The sequence below is a fragment of the Panthera onca genome, chromosome D4 (genome assembly GCF_046562875.1).
Source record: "Panthera onca isolate mPanOnc1 chromosome D4, mPanOnc1 haplotype 2, whole genome shotgun sequence".
In the NCBI taxonomy this organism is placed as follows: domain Eukaryota; kingdom Metazoa; phylum Chordata; class Mammalia; order Carnivora; family Felidae; genus Panthera; species Panthera onca.
Window position 1 is genome coordinate 80582199 of NC_138351.1, and position 21079 is coordinate 80603277.

General features: G+C 41.3%; 1 protein-coding gene across 2 annotated transcripts in view; it reads right to left on the reverse strand.

Annotated features, from left to right (window-relative positions):
- FBXW2 (F-box and WD repeat domain containing 2) overlaps positions 1–21079 on the reverse strand; it is a 32647-nt gene that overhangs the window by 5216 nt on the left and 6352 nt on the right. Inside the window, exons 3-7 of one of the 2 annotated variants that reach the window (XM_078436547.2) lie at positions 20333–20842; positions 11667–11861; positions 9465–9598; positions 7067–7153; positions 6032–6201 (exon numbers count right to left, since the gene is read on the reverse strand). In XM_078436547.2, coding sequence (XP_078292673.1) covers positions 6032–6201; positions 7067–7153; positions 9465–9598; positions 11667–11861; positions 20333–20822 — 1076 coding nt within the window. In that variant the 5' untranslated portion in view covers positions 20823–20842. The remainder of the gene's footprint in view (positions 1–6031; positions 6202–7066; positions 7154–9464; positions 9599–11666; positions 11862–20332; positions 20843–21079) is intronic. The other variant, XM_078436548.2, reaches the window with a different exon arrangement.

Genomic DNA, 21079 nt, shown 5'->3' on the forward strand with positions numbered 1-21079 from the left:
TCCATACTGTGGCTAAGGATTACCAGGGAGAATTAGAATGCAAGACTCAACTCGTACCACTAGGTAAAAAGATGGATTCATCAAACCCTAGAACACTGGCCTGTGGGAGCCTCCTGTGCCTGGAACAAAGACTGGAAACCAGGTGGCTCCAGTGCTACTCTACTCGGCAGGGAGCCAACTCTAAATCCAGCAGAGGCCAGAAGAACCAAGGTGTTCCTAAATAATCCAGAAACACCAACAACAGATGCATCAGAAATTGTTAGGGAAGACTGGGGGTGTGGAGAGGGCACCCCTCACCTTCCCCAAACACTGACGACAAAGGCACAGAACGGGAGAGGCCCAGCCAAACAGCAAAAGAAACGCACAAAAAAACACAGTCTCTGTCGTCTGCACACTTAGTGAGGCGCCAAGACTGACAAGGAAAGCTGACGTCCTCTTTGGAGGCACCAGGAAGAGAGCTGTGAGAGAAGGATGCGCAAACCCTGCTCTGGAACAGTGGGGGGGCGGGGAGGGGGGGCCTGTGAAAGGCCGGGTTGACCCGCATTTTAACAAGGACACTGCCAACTAGCGTGTGCCCGAGAGCTCACCCAGAACAGGCAGGGCCTGGTAACTGGGACAAAGAAAGAACACAAGGGAGATCAGCTGACAGGGGGAGAAAAAGAGCTGGCAGGGACAGGGAAACTATACACGATCACCGCCCACACGTACGAAGTGAAGGACATGTGAGGCCAGACGTCATGACCTCTAGAAGAGAGAACTAGGGTCCGAGCAGATTTCAGCGGACATTGGAAAGGGAGGGGACTGAGTAGTGAAGACGACCTATTCCCCACACTCAACCTGTCCAAAACTGAAGTGTGGGCCAACCCTGTTTCTCTTCCTTATTTCCTTCCTTGCTCTTTCACCCAGTTGCTCAGGTAACAAACCATGACAACCGCCGAACTCTCCACCTCACTCAAGCAACAAATTCAATACCAAGATCAACTGATTTTACCTCTTAAAGTTTCTACTTTGTTCGCTATTAGCGAAATTGCCACGACTGATCCAAGATGTCATCCTTTGCCTGAGCTGCCAACAGTCTCAACTGGTCTTCCCACAGCTATTCTTTGCCCCTTTTAGTCAGCTAATCTCACTCTAAAATCTAATCCTATTAACACCTCTTTTAACTTTAAACCCTCTGGTGGTTCTCTACTGCACTCATGTCTCCGGCACCAGGCTCCTTCAGCCTCAGGGCCTTTGAACAGCCAGGTCACTCGGTCTACAATGCTCCTTATTGCACACCATCCGCTGGCACTTAGTTAATGCAGACACTCATCCTTCAGGGCTCAGCTCAAACCTCTTCTTCAAAGAAGCTTTCCTTTACTGCTCAACTAGGTGGGGGTCTCAAAGTACCCCATACTGTGTTGCCCTTAGCCCAACCACTAAAACACCTAGTTATTTAATGTCAGTCTTCCCTCTTGCTGGTTAGTAATTTCTACAAGTTTGGTAAGTAGTTCTGCAGGTTCCCAGTACATATCCCAATGCCAAAAACATACGTAGGTGCTCAATAAATATCTGCTAACAAATAGAGCAGTGGTGCAATGAACATGGGTAAATAACAACTCCTACGAAAGAGATCCAAAGGAAACTGGGAAAACAGCAGAAAAGTCCAGTAAGTCCCACGTCACCAATGCAAAGCAGGAAACAACCAGAAACTTAGGTAACCGGGTGGCTAGCAGATAGGACCCAAGCCTGGTGAAGATGAACAGACTCCAGCCACTGGAGCACAAATATGTTGCAGAGGGGAATGCAGGTCTCGACAGGCTCACAGCCCCTTTAACTTTGATTACTTTAGAACTGTAAACAGATATCCCTGCCGTGCCCTCTGGGCCCTGGAACCCAAATCACCCTGCTTGCTGTAGTGAGTTAACTTAGCCCAAGAGACGGCCTGTCTCCGATTTCCTGAGCACCATGCTACCACGTGTGCTTTGCTTCTTTTCAGCTAAGTGGCCCTGCCTGGTCTCAGCAACGGAGGCCACAGGACTTGCACTAAGATTTCAAAAGAGGCTGGTTTATTTGTGTTGCAGGGGGTGAGGAGGAGGCAAGACATAAAATGTCCCCCTTTCTTTTTTAATTTGTTCTCATTTTATTTATTTTTTTAAATTTACATCCCAATTAGTTAGCATATAGTGCAACAATGATTTCAGGAGTAGATTCCTTAGTGCCTCTTACCCATTTAGCCCATCCCCCCTCCCACAACCCCTCCAGCAACCCTCGCTTTGTTCTCCATATTTGAGTCACTTAATGCTTTGTCCCCCTCCATGTTTTTATGCTATTTTTGTTTCTCTTCCCTTACGTTCATCTGTTTTGTCTCTTAAAGTCCTCATATGAGTGAAATCAAATGATTTTTGTCTTTCTCTGACTGACGAATTTCACTTCACATAATACCCTCCAGTTCCATCCACGTAGTTGCAAATGGCAAGATTTCATTCTTTTTGATGCCGAGTGATACTCCATTATATATACATACACACACACACCACATCTTCTTTATCCGTTCATCCGCCGATGGACATCTGGGCTCTTTCCATACTTTGGCTATTGTGGATAGTGCTGCTATAAACATGGGGGTGCATGTGTCCCTTCGAAACAGCACACCTGTATCCCGTGGATAAATAAAATGGCCCCCTTTCAAAGAAAAATCTAAGGGTGCCTGGGTGGCTCAGTTGGTTAAGTGTCTAACTCTTGATTTCAACTCAGGTCATGATGTCATGGTTCGTGGGATCAAGCCCCACGTCGTCTCTGTGCTGACAGCGCAGAGCCTGCTTGGGATTCTCCCTCTGTCCCTCTCTCTCTGCCCATACCATGCTGTGGGTGTGCGCACGCGCTCTCTCAAAATAAACAAAAATAAAAACATTTTAAAAAGAAAAGTCTAAACTTAACACTTCCTAGCAGCAAACAAATGTGTAGGTTTATTGCTCAAAGCTAGTGTATCTGAATACCAAAAATTAACACAACTTTCTTCTGGAACTCTGGACTCTTTAAGCCATTCTGAGTAAGAGAAATACATACATGAGAAAGGTAAATGTGGGATCAAAATAAAACCTTTAGAAATTCTAAGCATTCCACCTTACCTTTGCATCCCTCCTATCCAAATTTTGATTCAAAACAAAAACAATACTAAACTGTAATAAAGATCAGATTTTTCCCATGGTGACTACTTGGATTTTTGCAAAGTATCACATTCTTTCAAAAGTTCCTTCTCTCTGGCTTGCTGGTACCTGAAGCATATGCCTACTGGATGATGCCAGATGGATGGATAGACAGATGGACAGAAAGAAGGATGAACATACGCAGGACTAGGGTAAATTAGGGGGATGTTGCACAAGGCCCCTACCTTCTCTTGGTTTCAGTTTCCCCATCTATGAAATGAAAAGCATAGACTAAAGTTTTCTAGGATCTATTCCAGTCTTTTTTTTCCTCAAAGCATAATTATCAATCATTTCTAGAAATGATTCTGACAGCTTGGAAAGCTAATTGGTTAGAAATATTAAGTCTGATTCCAGGAAGATATAAAAGGGGTTACTTATAACTGTCTGACCAGAGAGACCGGGCCTGACAAAGTCCTATTGGCTAGCATGACAGATCCCATACCAGTTGCCCTCAAACAGTCATGGAGAAAAACAATGACGAGAACATTCAATTTTCGGTACAACTCCAAGCCAGCATTTCCTGAACCATTCTGTGGAGCACTAATTCTCTGAACCATTAGTAGGTGTTCCTCAAAAAAAGGGCTTTGTATACAATGAGACTGAGGTACAGGAGGTTAAACAAATGCAAACAGGCTTCTTTGTGTAGAGCCTCTCAGAGCTATTGGTAATAAAGATCTGCCAGGTCTCGTACTTGGTCCTCTACTTGGTCCTCGTTACAGGTATTCCGTTTAGTCTTCACTTTATAGGTTAGGAAGTTGAGGCACAGAAAGGTAGAACCTTACATAAAATCATCCAGCTCATAGGAGATGGCACCAGATTTTAAGCCAAGCCTTATCACCAAAGTAAGTTCTTTTCATCACCATACGGCACTGGCTTCCATCAGCCTCCAGCATGCTTACAACTACCATCAATCTCCAAGAAGGGTCTAAAGTATGCAGTACTTTAAAGTATCACAGAATTATTTTGTCCACGGACCTCTTCTTATTTCTTTGAAGAGAAATCCTACAAATTCTGTTTTTCTCTAAATACCTCCATCTTTCTACTAGTCAACAGAAGGTCACTTGATCCCTTAATGCAGAATTTCACTGACCAGGAAGTGGAATTTAAAATATCAGAACTAGACATGCAGACGGCCAATGGACACATGAAAAGATGCTTGACATCATTCATCTTCAGGAAAATACAAATCAAAACCACAATAAGATATCACCTCACACCTGTCAGAAGGGCTAAAATCAAATACATAAGAAAAAACAAGTGTGGGCAAGGATGCGGAGAAAAACGGAATCCTTGTGCACCGTTGGTGGGAATGCAAACTGGTACAGCTGTTGTGGAAAACAGTATGGAGACCCCTCAAAAGGTTAAAAATAGAACTACCCTATGATCCAACAATTGCACTACTAGGTATTTACCCAAAGAATACAACAATACTAATTCAAAGGGAAACATGCACTCTTATGTTTACTGCAGTATTATTTACAATAGCCAGATTATGGAAGCAGCGTAAGTATCCATCGATAAGATGAATGGATAAAGAAGATGTGGGGCGCCTGGGTGGCTCAGTCGGTTAAGCGGCCGACTTCAGCTCAGGTCACGATCTCGCGATCCGTGAGTTCAAGCCCCGCGTCGGGCTCTGGGCTGATGGCTCAGAGCCTGGAGCCTGCTTCCCATTCTGTGTCTCCCTCTCTCTCTGCCCCTCCCCCGTTCATGCTCTGTCTCTCTCTGTCTCAAAAATAAATAAACGTTTAAAAAAAAATTTTTAATAAAAAAAAAAAAAGATGTGGTGTGTGTGTGTGTGTGTATACATGAATGTTATTCAGCCATAAAAAAGAATCAAATCTTGGTACACCTGGGTGGCTCAGTCAGTCAATCGTCCTACTCATGATGGGCTCGGGTCATGATCTTACAGTCGTGAAATCTAAGCCCCATGTTGGGCCCCTGTGCTGAGTATGGAGACTACTTGGGATTCCCTCTCTCTTCTCTCTCTCTGCCCCACCCCTGATCACACACTCTCTCTCAAAATAAATAAACTTAAAAATAAATAAATAAATAAATAAAAGAAAAAATCAAATCTTGCCATTTGCAGCTATATAGATGGAGCTATCGAGTAGAATGCTAAGTCAGAGAAAAACAAATATATGATCTCACTCACATGCGGAATTTAAGAAACAAAACAAATGAGCAAAGGAAAAAGAAAAGAGAGCAAGAGAGAGAGACAAACCAAGAAGCAGACTCTTCAGTATTGAGAACAAACTGATGGTTACCAGAAGGGAGGTGAGTGAAGGGATGGATGGAATAGGTGACGGGGATTAAGGAGTGCACATGTTTTGATGAGCCCTAGGTGTTGCACGGAATTGAAATACAGTAGTTTCAGGTGTACAATGTAGTAACACTGCACGGCAACTGTATTGGAATTAAAATAAGAAATTTAATTAAAAAATCATTATTTTACTAAATATACCTTATCTGTCTAAAACTTTAAACAAATATATTTAAAAAAAATATTAGAACTAGAGATCTGAAAGTTCTTTTTATCCAAGCCTCTCGTTTTCCAGAAAAGCATGTTAAACTCTGAAAGGGGGAAGTAAGGGGAGGGATTAGAACCTAGATCTTTGAGGTTCTAGCATGAAACTCTAATTATTGCCTTTAATATTTTTATGTGTGTGATTTTCGGCATATAACCCTGTTTATAACTGATGTAGTAAACATTTCCCAAACACAAACTACTGACTGGTTTATCCAAATATTCAGTCTTGACTTTACTATTAAACCACAACAAACAAACAAACAAACAAAAAGAAAAAGAAAAAAGAGAACAGACCGTCAAAGATAGGAAACATTACCTGAGAATATCATAACTGGCAAAGTCCCACTGGTAGAGACCCAGCGCGGAACTACAGACAATGTATTTGCCATCAAAATGAAGTCTTGGCTGCAGGCAGATACTCCTATCCTCAGAGACAGACAATGTCTTCAAGCACTTGCAGTTAATTTCTCTCCCAATCGGCCAAATCTACAGATAAAAGAATATTAGACAAGATGACAAATCACATCACCATAGACAAGCTTACCCTTACACAATGCGGCCTATGGTTGCTGAAGGCAGTATAAAGTGAAGTACATGAGAAAGGCCACAAGTTTTATAGTTGAGAGGCATGGGTCCTAGTTCTGATGCTGCATGCATGTACTGTGTGATCTTGGGTAAAATCCGTACCCTCTCCGAACCTCAGTTCCCAAAATGAAGATGCCTACCACACAAAACAATTTAAAAACTGCAAAAAGAATGGATATAAGATCACTCTGTAAACTTTTTGCAAATTGTTTTTATTATACAAGTAAATCTTCGTTTTCATAGTGTAGATCTAAGAATTGAAGTGGGTACAAGATGTGTGGTTTTTATTTTTTTAAGTTTATTTTCAGAGAGAGAGACAGAGAGCGAGCGAGCAAGCAAGCACACAAGCTGGGGAGAGGCAGAGAGAAGAAGAGACAGAATCCCAAGCAGGCTCCGCCGCGCCACCAGTGCAGAGCCCAGTGTGAGGCCGGGACCCACGAACCACGAGATCATGACCTGAGCCGAGATCAAGAGTCAGATGCTCAACCGACTAAGCCACCCAGGCACCCTGAGATGTGTCTTAAGAAAACAGAATGTGAAGATAAATTTGTGTTTTCTTTTTTCTTTGCTTGCAAATCAGGGTTAGAAACTGCGTTGTACATAGAAATAACAAGCAATTCTCTTTCCAATGGGTTTAAGATGGCTTATACTAAGACATTCCTGCTTCCCTTAAAATATTCCCCCTGTGCTACACCATTTTAATTTCCTTGTATTTGCCAGTTTTTCTTTGATGAGGCAAATTAATGGAGGAAAAAAAAAACCTCACCTTGATCTCATATTTGTCCGCACTTAAGAGTATGTAGTCTCCAGGGCTGTGCAAAAGAGACTTGACTTTACACTTCTGCAAAACCACCTAGAAATATAAACATCCATGTTACAGAAAGATCCTTTTAAAACTGTTTCTAGATTCCTTTTTTTAAAAATTAAAATAGGAAAAAGAGCCCAAAATGAGCTGGTACGCTAGAACAGCTAAGCTGTAACTCTAGGACCAAGTTAGCCTCTAGTTAGTACAACCACAGTCTCTATATTTTCAGCAGGATCTAAAATTGTCTAATGATGGCAGCATTTAATTTCAACTTTAATCTGGAAGCAAACATTTGGAATGGTTTTAAAAACTGTAAAATGTGACCTCATAGAAAGTGTGAGGAACAGGAAAGAAAATAGTCCGTAAACCTAGAAATAGTTACAAATAATCTGTATTCAGGAGCACGGGCATGTGCATTGTAAGGGAAAACGCACTGGACCTGGGACCAGAATCTGCCATATACTGACTCTGCAACCTTGGACAAGACCGTCTAGCACCTTTGTTTCTCAGTTTCCTCATCTTTAAAATAGGGGACGAGGCATGTATTAGATCTCACAATTGCAATGAAAATGAAATAAAACAATTAAATGATGACGATGATGATGAAATAAGAGCTAGCCATCCATTAGCACTGGGGATAGTCTGTAGACATTTAGGTGCCAGTTATTTTGTAATAAGTCAGCACAAAGTGAGGAGGTGGCCAGGCTCACTTGTTCTGAAGCCCGGGTTGCACACTCAACTGAAACACAGACCTACTAACCGCACGCACCCTGCTGGGTTCCGTGCCATGACCTCACTCAGAATTCATAGGAACATTTAACAGATACAAGTCAGGCCCCGAAGGGAGGGGCAGCTTGCCTAAAACATCACGGTCAGCATCCTGGCCCCAACTCCAGTGTTTTTAACACCACACCAAACTGTCTTATGTAACTTTTCCACTGAAATATTCAATGTGTCCAATACAGAACTGTGGTAAAAGATACAGAACATAAAATGTCCTATCTCAACCATTTTAAGAGTACAGTTCAGTGCTGTTACTGACCTTCTCACTGCTCTCCTTCCAGCTCCACCTATTTCAGGTAAACACATTCACCCACCCGACCTGAAACCCACTGGACATCAGATTCTTTCTTCTTTGTTCCCCAAGAGTCGGTACGTTCATTTGGCTTTACCTTAAAGACATATCCTTCGTGTGTGTTCTCTTTCTGAGCTGCCACCTCGGTCCGGGCCACAGGTATCTTTTGCTTGGATTATCGCAAACCCCTAACTGGCCTCGATGTGTCCGCTGTGCCCAACCCCAACCCACTGTTCACTCAGCGGCTGTTTTCTCCCTGCTCAGAACACCCAACTGCTTCTTGCTACATGTAGGACATGCACAATCCTTAACACGGCCAAGGAAGGCACACACGATGGCCACCTCTCCCACACCACCCCAGCACAGCTCCACTGGCCTTCAGGTCATCAAATGGTCCAGGTTCTCTCCCGCCCAGGGCCTGGGCATACTCTGTGCACACGGAAACACTCCACTACTCTGTACACAGCTACCTCCGATTTCTTCATATTTTGTCCTTTCTCAAAAAGCTCTCCCCTGAAAGAGTTTAGATACCTCCTAGCCTTCCTCACAGAACACTGCACTCTTTCCTTCATGGCACTTAACACAATTTGTAATTATATATTTATTTGTGAAATTACTATTTAACAACTCTTTCTCCTACTGGGCTAACATCCATATCAAGCCTGGGTCTGCTTTGTTCACTCCTGTATCCTCCAGCCCTCACAGAAATACCGGGTAAGCTCAGGAAAAGTGTTTCTGCATGACATTTTCATGATTAATATTGCATTTGATCCTCACGGCCATCTTTTTTTGAAAATGAGTAAACACCACAATACTCTTTTAAGGACTTTATACATTTTTTCTTTGTCCCACTTCTTGCAATTATTTTTTTTTTTACATGAAAACTGCTTTTCTGATTAAAAAATATGCTTATCCTAAAGGGAAAAAAGCACCCACAGTTCCTAAGTAATAACCACCTTCAACATTTCGGTGCATGAACATATTTATTCAGAAACTGGTATCCTACTCTACAGTAGAGTTTTATTGTGTTTGTTCCCTCTACCCACCAAATATATTGTGAGTATTTTTCCATGTCCGTAAGTCCATTCCATCTGTTAAACTATTTACTGAGTGCCTCTTACCTGCTGGTCACTGTTGTTGGCCATCACGCTTTGTGGGCGCACCTGCTCCGTCTTATGGCTCCCCTACCACTTACAAAGCAGCACCCAGCATCCTCCACCCCACCCCCAGCTCCCTCACCCCTTCAAAGCCTGATGTCGAGATTTCTCCTGTAAGTCTTCCTACCTTGGTGACCCATTCCGTGTGCCCGGTGAGTGTGTTCAGGCACGTCCCAGCAGATAAAGCCCATACTTTCACAGTGAAGTCTGCAGAGCCACTCACCAAGATATCCAGTTCATCATTGTAGTCAACGCTAAACACTAGTATATACAACATACACAGAGTTAAAACATGCCCGAGAGTCTTTTATAATAGAGTTCAATAACATTCATTCTCCCTAGCTGCTCAATGATATAATTCCTCAACCACAGTTACTGTTAAGAATGGTGCTACTCAGTTAAGAATTTTATGATAAAAAATATATCCCGTTCAAAATTCTTGTTATTATTATAGCTGATTATTCTAAGGATGGAACGTCCCTGGAGTAATGCAATCTTTTACACTTGTGCTAGCTTTAAAGCGAGAGGTAAAAGCAGTACTGGAGATAATGGCATTTCCACTCAGGACTGCCTGCCTGATCCGACACAAAGCTAATCCAGCTTATGCAGGGAAAATAGGAACATAGGTGGCCCTGCTTAGATGCGCACTATTTGTTGCAGTGAGACTCAACTTCAAGAATCATACCCATAATCAAGAAAACAATACCCATAATCAAGAAAAGCCAGTGTAACGAGAAAAACAAAAGACACACAAGTATCTCAACGGTCAGACTAAACCATTCTCTCAAACGGTTTGAATTTCTTCACAGGTGTACCCCCAGCACCTAAAACAGCAAGTTTTAGCCTGAGTACAGCAAGTACTCAAAACATTTGTTTTTAAATGCCTGCCAAACTCTAAAGGAACACTGGGGACCCAGAGATGAAGGGCTTTTCCTTAAGGAACTCAGTCTAAGTGAGGGGTGAAGGAGGAAGTCCAAAAAAATTAAATGTTTACCTCTTGCTAGGGAAACACCAAGGAGAATGACTAACTCTGCCCAGGGGTATCAGGGAAGACTTCAGGGAAGAGGCGATATTGGAGATGGGCCCTGAAGGATGAGTAGAGTTTATCAAGAAAAGAAAGAGAATATTGCAGGTAGAGGGAACAGCAAAGGCATGGAATTATGGAAAAGCCACAGCAATGTCCAGGGAACAGTAACGAGGAAATTTTTTAGAGCAGGGCTCTTGAAGTTGATCACCTGGAAGTCAATGTACATCTTGAAACTATGGAACAGTATACTCAATTTAGTAAGTTCCATGCTAAACCACAGATTTTCCAATATTCATTTCCATAACAAACAAGTGGTAACAAATAAGCAGACTGAGGAAAAATGTGTAAGATGAAAAACAAAGTGGCGAAAAAATGGTCTTCAGGAGTAAAACAGCCAGGTTCACTGCAAAGTATTACTAAGCACCAGACACAACACAAAGAACTCAGGACCTAAGGATGAACAAGACAGGTAGGACCCTGCCTTGCTGGCAGTATAGCCTGGTACATCAGACTTATTTGTATGATGAGTGTTAGGACAAAATACAGGTTACTGGGAAACCTGTTCAGGGAGTCCAAGAAGACGCTTAAGAGCACAGACTGTGACTCTCCAAGACGAGTGCAGTGGGTAAATGGGGGAAAGGAAGGGAGCTGCTGCACAAGAGGCTGGGAAGCAGCTCAACATGATTTCTGCACAAAGCTCCAAAATACAATGCAACAGAGGTGGAAGCTCTGGTCTCGAGACTATATTCAAATGACCAATTTCTGCACACCAGGCCACTATAAAATTATTAGGAAATATCAGGTATCTGTTTCCTTTGTCTTCTCTCTAGGCACTGTTTGTTTTAATCAGTTGTCAACCAAGCTCCAATGCAATGTAAAGTGTGTAGCTCACACAATCTGAGAACCACTGTCACTCCAAAGGATGGTTAGCCCTGATTCTACAAATAAAGTAGATTGAATTTACAAGTGTAGGACTTACTCAATTTGGAAGTATGGAAGCTGATAAAAAGCAAAAAGGACGGACTGTTCAATGGAGTGTAAATGAAATAGGTAAGGAGAACTGCCCCCTCCCTGCATAAGGGTACAAAGAAGAGTTTTGAATGGGCCAAGGAAAAGCAAAATTCAGGAAAAAATTCCAAATAAGGGTACCTTAAATAAAGGGATTAACTGCTGTTATTGAGAAAACAGAGGAGGGAGAGGCAGGTTAAGTTAAAAAACAAAAAGGGGGTCATATTCTTGGCTTCTGGTTTTAAGGAATGAAGTTAAAGTAACTGTAGAAACCCCTGAAAAAGGGCAACCCACCCGCCCCTGTGTGCCCCCGGAAGTGCTGGGTCCTGGCTCCAGAACTCCATTCCCAGCAGGCCACAGTGTTGTCAAAGGAGCCTGTCACAAGCTTCTGCTCATCAAATTTCACTGCTGCACAAGTGTGGGTCTGGATGCCATAAACGCACTGTCCTGTGCTCACATCCCACAGTTTTGCAGACAAGTCATCTGACCCTTCAAGAGAAAAACAGGGAGGTTAGTAAGAAAACAAACACTAAAGAAGGCCAATCAATCCCCAAACCGTGGTATTCTTCAAGTAGAACCTCAAGGTCCCCTCCTCTAGCATTCCCACTTCATAGCTGAGAAAAGCAAAGCATGGAGAGGCTAATACAACTCATTCAGGGTCACCAAAATGGTGTTAACAGCACGGGGACTGAATGCAAGCTTTTTGGTTTTGTCCGTTTCCCTTAACCTGCCAGGCTACAAGAGGAGTGCTAGACTAAAGCATCCCTTGCTGCTTCTTGTAAAATTTCACAATCTTTGACCATCACGAGCTTTCTGATTTGAGCTTGAGATGAAGGGTATTACCTATGACTGCATGTATACATTTGCATGCCTATCCATGACCCACATCCCGAACAAATAAAGAATGCTGAAGAGTAAAGCTGTCCACGGGAACAGGTTCTACTCTAAGGGCAGTCAGGGAAAAGCCTCAGATCTCTCAGATCACAGGTTAACTTCTGCAAAGGCTAACTGCTAATTCTTTGAGCCATCCTGAAATGTGCAAAGCAACTTCTAAGAAAACCACGGATAAATTATCCCCAGACTTTCACAACTCAACACACTGAGCTTGTAAAGCCCCTTAAGATTCTGCAGAGGGGCGCCTGGGTGGCTCAGTCGGTTAAGCGTCCAACTTCGGCTTAGGTCATGATCTCACAGTTTGTGAGTTCGAGTCCCGCGTCCGGCTCTGTGCTGACAGCTCGGAGCCTGGAGCCTGCTTCGGATTCTGTGTCTCCCTCTCTCTGCCTCTCCCCCGCTCACGCTCTGTCTCTCTCTGTCTCTCAAAAATAAATAAATGTTAAAAAAAAAAAAAAAGATTCTGCAGAAAAAGTAGGTTTTATTTCTATTCTGATGAAAATATACCAATCATGATAATTCAGGATTAGCTTTAATTATGTTTAAAGGTATAATGATTAAATCACGCTCACAATTTACCTTTATAACAAAAAAGTAATAATAAGAATTGACAAAGGCATTTTGAGGATATAACAAATATAGTCACTATGACAAGGACACACTATGCAGGAAATCACCAAATGACTGGTTTTGGAAAGGATGAAATGGCTAAAATCAGCCACAATTCTGCCTTTAAGGGTTGGTAAAGAGCCACTGTTCCAGACAATGGAAAAATAGCTACGACTTACGAAAGAGGTAGAGAATGAATTTCAACTTGGACAAACCCTAGGAGAAATACAGTCTTCATTTTAGACTATATTTGTTGTCACTTTACTATTTAGAGACTCAGGTTCTTCCCTATAAAATAAGGGATGGGAATTGGTTGGTGGTTCTCAATGGTCATATGAGACATGAAAATCATCTGGAGAAGGGCACTGGGCTGCTCAGTTGGTAGAGCAGGTGACTCGTGAACTCAGTGGTGTAGGTTCAAGCCTACAATGGGTGTTAGAGATGACTTAAGAACAAAATCTTTGGGTGGGGGGGAAGAATCATCTGAGAAGCTTCATCAAACACCTATGTAGGGCCCTAGCTTCAGAGATTTTAATTTAGAACCTCTGAGGTGGGGCCTGATCATCTTCAAAGCTTGCCAGGTGATTCTAATGTATCAGCAATATTTTGAGAACCAATGATCTAGAACAGCACTCCAAGAGAAACAATACAAACCACGAATGCAATTTACATACATAATTAAAATTTTTCTATTATTTACTGTAAAAACAAATTTAGTACAAATTTCATTAGCTCAATATATCAAAAATATTGTTAATGAAATATTTTATACCCTAAGTCTTTGATATCTACTGAGTATTTCCCATTTCACATCTCTGGACCAGCCACATCTCAAGAGCTCAAAAGCCTTACGGGGTCAGTGGCTAGTATACTGGACAGTGTGTCTAGATAATCTGAACTGTACATTTGAAAAATGGTTAAAATGATAAATCTAGGTGTTCCACAAATATGCCTTAGGAAACGGCATGATTAGCTCCTCAATCTAGTATATATTTTACCACAAGGTGATATGAACAAACCAAAAAAAAGGGAGAGATTATCCTAATTTTTAAATTAATTTATAGAGGAAAATATTGGGCCACTCAGTTTTATGCCCTAGAGAAGCATCAGAGAATAACTTGGTTGATTTCAGTTCCATTTTCTAGTGGTACAAGTCTAAACCGCTAAGCCTTTAGGAGTCATTGTTCTCTGCTCCTTTTTGGTTTTATTTCAACCTTTCCTATAGACTCCTGTTTGCTGCACTGAGTATACTCCAACGTGTTTTCAAGGAGGTCATCAATGACGCAGCCTAAAGATGAAAGGGGAGTAAATAAACGTAGACTGTTTTTCATTATATAAAAGAAAAAAAAAGCCCTCTCAATTCAGAAGAGGTTGAAACAATACTTTGATATAAAAAAATTCCAGGGATGGGTATATAACAAACGTAAGCAGAAAACTGAGCTGTAACTCAAATGGAATAAACTATCGTATCCAGCAAGGTTTAAATATTTAACTGGTAGAATCAGATCTCAGCTCTCAACTGCCTCTTGGAGGCATGTGACTCTGATGACCAACTGAACAAACACTGGCCAGTGCCTCTTTCATACAGGCAATTTTCACTGCCCTTGAAACTCTCTTCATCACCATTCTTCTTTACCTCTTCCCTAAGTACGCTCTTCAAGGATCCATCCTAGGCCCCATTCTTTTTTCCTCTCCATGTCCTTTTGAAATTTCACTGTTATCGCCATAGCTGAAATGTCACTAACTCCTCAACCTTTTGCTCTAGCCCTGAGCTATTCCCCAAAGCTCTGATGTTACATTTCCAGAACCTTGTCGGAATCTCCATCACATCCGACTGCATTGAAGTTCATCCCAGGGGCACCTGGGTGGCTCAGTCAGTTAAGCATCTGACTTGATTTCAGCTCAGGTCACGATCTCACAGTTTGTGAGATCAAGCCCCACATCAGGCTCTGCACTGACTGGGGAGCCTGCTTAGAATTCTCTGTCTCTCTCTCTCTGCCCTTCCCTTGCTTGCACTCTCTCTTAAAAATAAATGAACTTTAAAAAAAATTTTTTTTTAATTTCATTGCAAATTGAACTCCCTCTACCCGCTCAAATTTATTCCTTCATTTCCTATTCTTGGTACCAGTACTACCACCTTCCCAGGTATTTTCCTCGCCACATACTCAGTCCATTGCTAAGTCTTGTTAATTCCATTTCAATGGCTGCTCTTCCATTTAACTGCTCCTTTAAAAAAATCTCTACCCTTCGGGCACCCGGGTGGCTCAGTGGGTTGAGCATCTGACTTCAGCTCAGGTCATGATCTTGTAGTTTGTGAGTTCAAGCCCTGCATTGGGCTCTCTGCTGTCAGCACAAAGCCTGCTCCAGATCCTCTGTCACCCTCTCTCTCTGCCCCTGCCCCACTTGGGGGCACGCTCCCTCTCTCTCAAAAATAAATAAACCTTGGGACGCCTGGGTGGCTTAGTCAGTTAAGTGTCTGACTGACTTCAGCTCAGGTCACAATCTTACGGTTTGTGAGTTTGAGCCCTACATCGGGCTCTGTGCTGGGTCAGAGCCTGGAACCCGCTTAGGATTCTGTGTCTGCCTCTCTCTCTCTGCCCCTCCCCTACTCTGTCTGTCTGTCTCTCTCTCTCTCAAAAATAAACATAAAAAAAATTAAGTAAACAAACCTCTACACCTACTATCCTAAATCTAGATCTACTCTTACCTAAAATGCAATAGGCTAATACTTTAGTTTAGAAATTCTAGATCTGTCTATGTCAGAGGGTCTTCATATAAGTAGTGTCATCCTCCAAGGGAACATTTTAGAAATTTGCAGGGATGGTTTCAAGTGTCACAATGATTTTGGAGGCAGTGGGGGGGGGGGGGGGGGGGGGCGGGCCGGGGGGGGGGTCTAAATTACCAGCCTCTACTGGGCAAAGACCAGAAATGCTAGACATTCTGCAATGTTTGGGACAATGCACAAAAAGAATAGTCATGTATTATGCATGACCTTTTTTTAATGTTTGTTTATTTTTGAGAGAGAGAGAGAGACAGAGAGAGAGAGGGAGGGAGAGGGAGGGAGAGGGAGGGAGAGGGAGAGGCAGACATAGAATCTGAAGCAGGCTCCAGGTTCTGAGCTGTCAGCACAGAGCCCGATGCAGGGACCTGAGACCACGAGATCATGACCTGAGCTAAAGTTGAACACTTAACCGACTAAGCCACCCAGGCGCCCATATTCTGCATGACTTCTTAAAGATTCTGCCTGATTGCCTTAAAGGTTCTGCCTGTGACAAGTTTATTCTTAGTTGTCTGAGCCTTGGACCTGTTTTACAAAGCACCGAGTTTATTCTGAATTTACTATGAGTGTAACTACCAGGTAGACTGAGGAAAAATGTACTTTGCTTTGTTGGAGACTTTTCGCCACTTGTGATCACATCACTGATGGTACAAATACAACACTGTGCTATTTACAACTGTCATGTTCATGATGACAGTACATACACAGGTGCAAACATCTGATTACACTACCGTCTTCTAACACAGCTGTGCTTGAGCACAACACATTTAATGTGCATTATTTTAAATTACTGTCTTATTTCTCCTCTGGATCAGAGTTTAGGTATTATATTGATTTTTTGAAATATGTGTATGTCCAGGTAAGTTATTTCTATGAATTTGACTTCAAGGTAAGAGAATATTGTAAAATACGTTACAAAAAGAGGACCTGGGGCCTGGCAGAAATAAGAAACACTGGTCTACTTGGAGCAGAATGCTCTAGTCCTGGCCCTTTCTCTGCTCAGAAATCTTTCATAGTTTTTCTTATTGCTTAAAGAAAACTGTCCAAACTCATATTCCCAATATTTAAGGTTTTTACAATACAGTTCAAGACAACTCTTCAGCTTATATTCTAAGAATCTCTTATAGAGTCCTTAATTATATACTGAGTTCAGATAAAAAGAATTTTTATTTTCCTCCTATATGCTCCATGCTTAGCCCTTTCCATACCTTTGCTGGAAAGTGCTTATTCTCATCTCTCTAAAATCTACCCATTCTCCAAGATTCAACAGAAACACCGCTCAATTTTTGCAAATGAAAGACATCACTCCTTCCTCTGAACAACTGATTTTTTACTCATACAATTCAAATATATCATTTGACCACATATCTTTTATAGCTGTTGTTTTTCTTATTCAACTGTAAGCCATGGTCACAATATGGCAGCATGCAGGTTAAATATGACACAATCACAGTATTTTTAAAATGTGAATAATACTTAAAAATCAGTACACTAAAAAAAAATCAATTAGAATATTGCACAAAAATCTAGATTTAGGACTTCTTTGAAAAATCAGATCTGACCACTGTGAGCCTATATCCCACATGGCAAATAATTCACTGCAGTAGAGCAGCAGCTACCCTCTCTAGAAGGGCAAGTGTTCTCTCACTAGCACAGTCTACATGGAGACTTTTACTTAATCAGGTTACCTTCCTGATTCCAGTATGTATGTTCTCTGAGCAAAGAACTGTCCTAATTCATCCACATATGTCCTTACATTGTCTTTCACATAGTACTTTCTAATTATCTACTGCGTAGCACAAACAAAGCACAACAGGTTCCTTTCTCACCATTTCAGAGCTCACAGCTCAGCAGAAGGATAACTACCTCTTTGGTAATAGCATGAAACAAAGGTATGTATAATTCCATAACAAACACTTCTCTCACTAGTTATAGTTTCAGGGATACAGCTATTAGAAATTTTAAACTTGGGGTGCCTGGGTAGCTCAGTTGGTTGAGTGTCTGACTTCAGCTCAGGTCATGATCTCACGGTCCGTGGGTTCGAGCCCCGCATCGGGCTCTGTGCTGACAGCTCAGAGCCTGGAGCCTGCTTCGGATTCTGTGTCTCCCTCTCTCTCTGCCCCTCCCCTGCTCATGCCCTGTCTCTTTCTGTCTCAAAAATAAAAACATTAAAAAAAATTTTTTTTAAAAAGAAAAGAAAAATTAAACTAAAGCTTTGGATTATTTTCAATAGAGCATAATTTTCAATACACAAACTTGATGAATTTAATCAGAACAAAAATTACAAAATATAGACCCACCGACAGAATAACCTTAAAATGCAGGGTCGGGTCCACCGTTATTGCAGATATTAACTTTCCAGGTAGTTAAAGAATTCAGTGAATGTGTCCCATTCACTTCTGCCCCAAGTTAAACTCAAGTTTTACTGCATTTCAAAAGTAAAATTTGATGAGAATTTTTCTTTTAAAGCTACATGTGGTTCTGAAAATGAGTCAACTGCCAGTATTTGCCCAAGCGTGAATGAGCACAAGGCTCGAAGGCGATACTGCATCTTAATCTTTAAAACTTACCTGCCATTGATCATAAGACAGAAAGGACACAGAAAAGCCATTGCCCCAACTGGGAAAGCACATCCAAGTATAAAAGAATGGATGATACCTTTCCAATAATCCGGCTTATAGGACACAGAATAATGTAAGCATGGAGTAACTTTAGGATGACAAAAACCACGAAATGCCTTAAGTTTAATGTTCATTTTATAAAACTGGCAAAGCATTTAGCATTTTAGAGAAACATATCACTATGAGAAAATGCACATCCTCAAGAGATCATACACCTCATGAATATTAAAACTGAGTCTGTTATTTAAAACTTCTGTGGCCATGCCATGAATTCAGTCTCTCTGGAAAGGACAGTTAAGAGGAGCTTTAATATCATTTATATTTCTGGATCTGTAATTCTACTTTGAGGTTTCTGCCCCAAATAAATAATTCAAGGGGGGAAAAAGGCAAACAAAAATATTCATAAATATTTCACAGAAATATTCTGAATTCATAGAAACAAACTGAATATGCACTAATATTGAATTGGCTAAATAATGATGATATATTTACACAAAGGAACAGAATATGCTATTAAAAAAGGCAATTATGGGGTGCCTGGATGGCTCAGTGGCTTAAGCGACTGACTTAATTTTGGCTCAGGTCGTGAGTTCGAGCCCCGCATTGGGTTCTGTGCTGACAGGGTGGAGCCAGCTTCAGATTCTGCATCTGCCTCTCTCTCTGCCCCTCTCCTGCTTGCTTTCTCCCTCCCTCCTTCTTTCCCTCTCTCTCTCTCTCTCTCAAACAATAAATACATAAACTAAAAAAAATTTTTTTAAAAAGGCAACTATGTACTTCAGTAATACTCAAATGTTTATCTTGGATTAGGGCGCCTGGGTGGCTCAGTCAGTTAAGCGTCTGACTTCGGCTCAGGTCATGATCTCACCGTTGTGGGGCACCACGTCGGGTTGTGCTAACAGCTCAGAGCCTGCAGCCTGCTTTGGGTCCTTTGTCTCCCTCTCTCTCTGCCCCTCCCCTGCTTGTGCTCTCTCTCAAAAATAAATAAACATCAAAAAAATAAAAATAAAAATAAAAAAACAAAAAAACAAGAAGGGCCTGACCTATAAAAAAATTTTTTTAAAAAGAAATTATCCTGGATGAAAAAAGAACACCAAGGATCCCTAAATATTACATACAATGGAAGTGAAAAGGCATCGGGATCCTCGATAAGGCTGCCTGAAATCATTCTACACCATTGCCTAAGAATTATTTACAATGCCCATCAAAATGTACTGCCTAAAACATATGCACTGATTACATGTACAAAGAGCCATTATAACTGGAAGAATCACACAATTCCAAATTTTAATGATTATATCTGCTACATAGTTACTTAATTGCTTAGGATTAAAATATCCATCTGTCTTTGTTTCCATGCCCAAATTCTTTTAACTTTTAATTCTTCTTAGAACCACAGGAATTTTAGCAAGAAAGAAATACCTCCATTCCCATACTTTATAGATAAGAAAACAAACACAGAGAGGTTAAGTAATTCTTGCAAGATGATCTAACTACTTGCTAGGTCTAGGCATCATCTTTTCCACTGGTTTTTCTCAAAAATCACTGTTGACAGAAAAAAAGTTTAACATGGAAAACTGTACATGGAAGGAAAAAGCACTGAAAAAAATAGTTACAGCTTTTTGACTCACATCACATTTAAAAGAATGTCTGGGGGTGTCTGGGTGGCTCAGTCGGTTAAGCGTCCGACTCTTGATCTCAGCTGAGGTCTTGGTCTCAGGGTTGTGAGTTCAAGCACCGCATTGAGTTCCATGCTGGGCATGGAGGAAAGGAAAAGGAAAAAGGAAAGGAAAGGAAAGAGAAAAGAGAAAAAAGAAAAAAAAAAAAAGAATGTCTGGAGCCTTCTTCTCACAAAATTCTATAAAAATGATTTGTCTTCTAGAGGGAAAGAGGATAAAAGTGTGTAAAACTACTCAGGGATGGAGGGAGGGGGAAATTCCACTATAGATATCTCATATAATTAATACTTGCCATCCTCAAGCCTAAGGACTAGTTCGTTCTGTTTCTAAGATTATACCCTATGAAATGCACAACAACAACAAAACAGTTCCAGAATCCCTTACCTGTACAGAGAAGTCCATCCTTGTAGTAAAGTGCATACACTCTGGCACTGTGTCCAATTAACGATGAGGTCTCAAAGGCTTCATGGTCCTCCAGTTGCTTCATTCTCAAAATAGCCTTCAAATAAACCTTCTTCCAGTGCAAAGCGTCCTGAACAGAATCATCTATCTGCCAGCCCAAATTTTTACACGCAGTCTGCCACACCTCTGTACAGGCACTTATCACCTTATTCCACTGTTTAGAGACGAGGCAGCATGTGAGTAAAGTCTGAGGATCGAGCCATTTTAACAAATAAAAACTGAGCTCCAGGGGAAGGAGTTTGAGGAAGTCCCGCTTGAGGAGAGTCTCCAGGTTATTGGAGAGATGCCTGAGCTGGACTGCCCCACTCAGACTAATCAGGTGATCCAGAGTTTCATTTTTCTGCAAGTCCGTCAGAGAAAGAAATGTAACAGAAATGTTATCAAGCCATGTCTCAAAGTCCTTTCTCTCCATAAGGTTATGGAAAAATTTACCTGTGGCACATCAAAATATTGTATTAGTTCTGCTCAAAAAGACCATTCAAGCAAGACTGCTAACAAATGAAAATTAGTGTAAAAAACTTGGCATTACAACTTTATGTTTAGTTATTACATTACAACTTTACAGTTAATATATTGTATTCGAAAATCTTCCATGCACACAAAAGATAATACATCTAAGAAAACATACTTTAATGAATCATGATCTCTGAAACATAAATCAGTGAGACT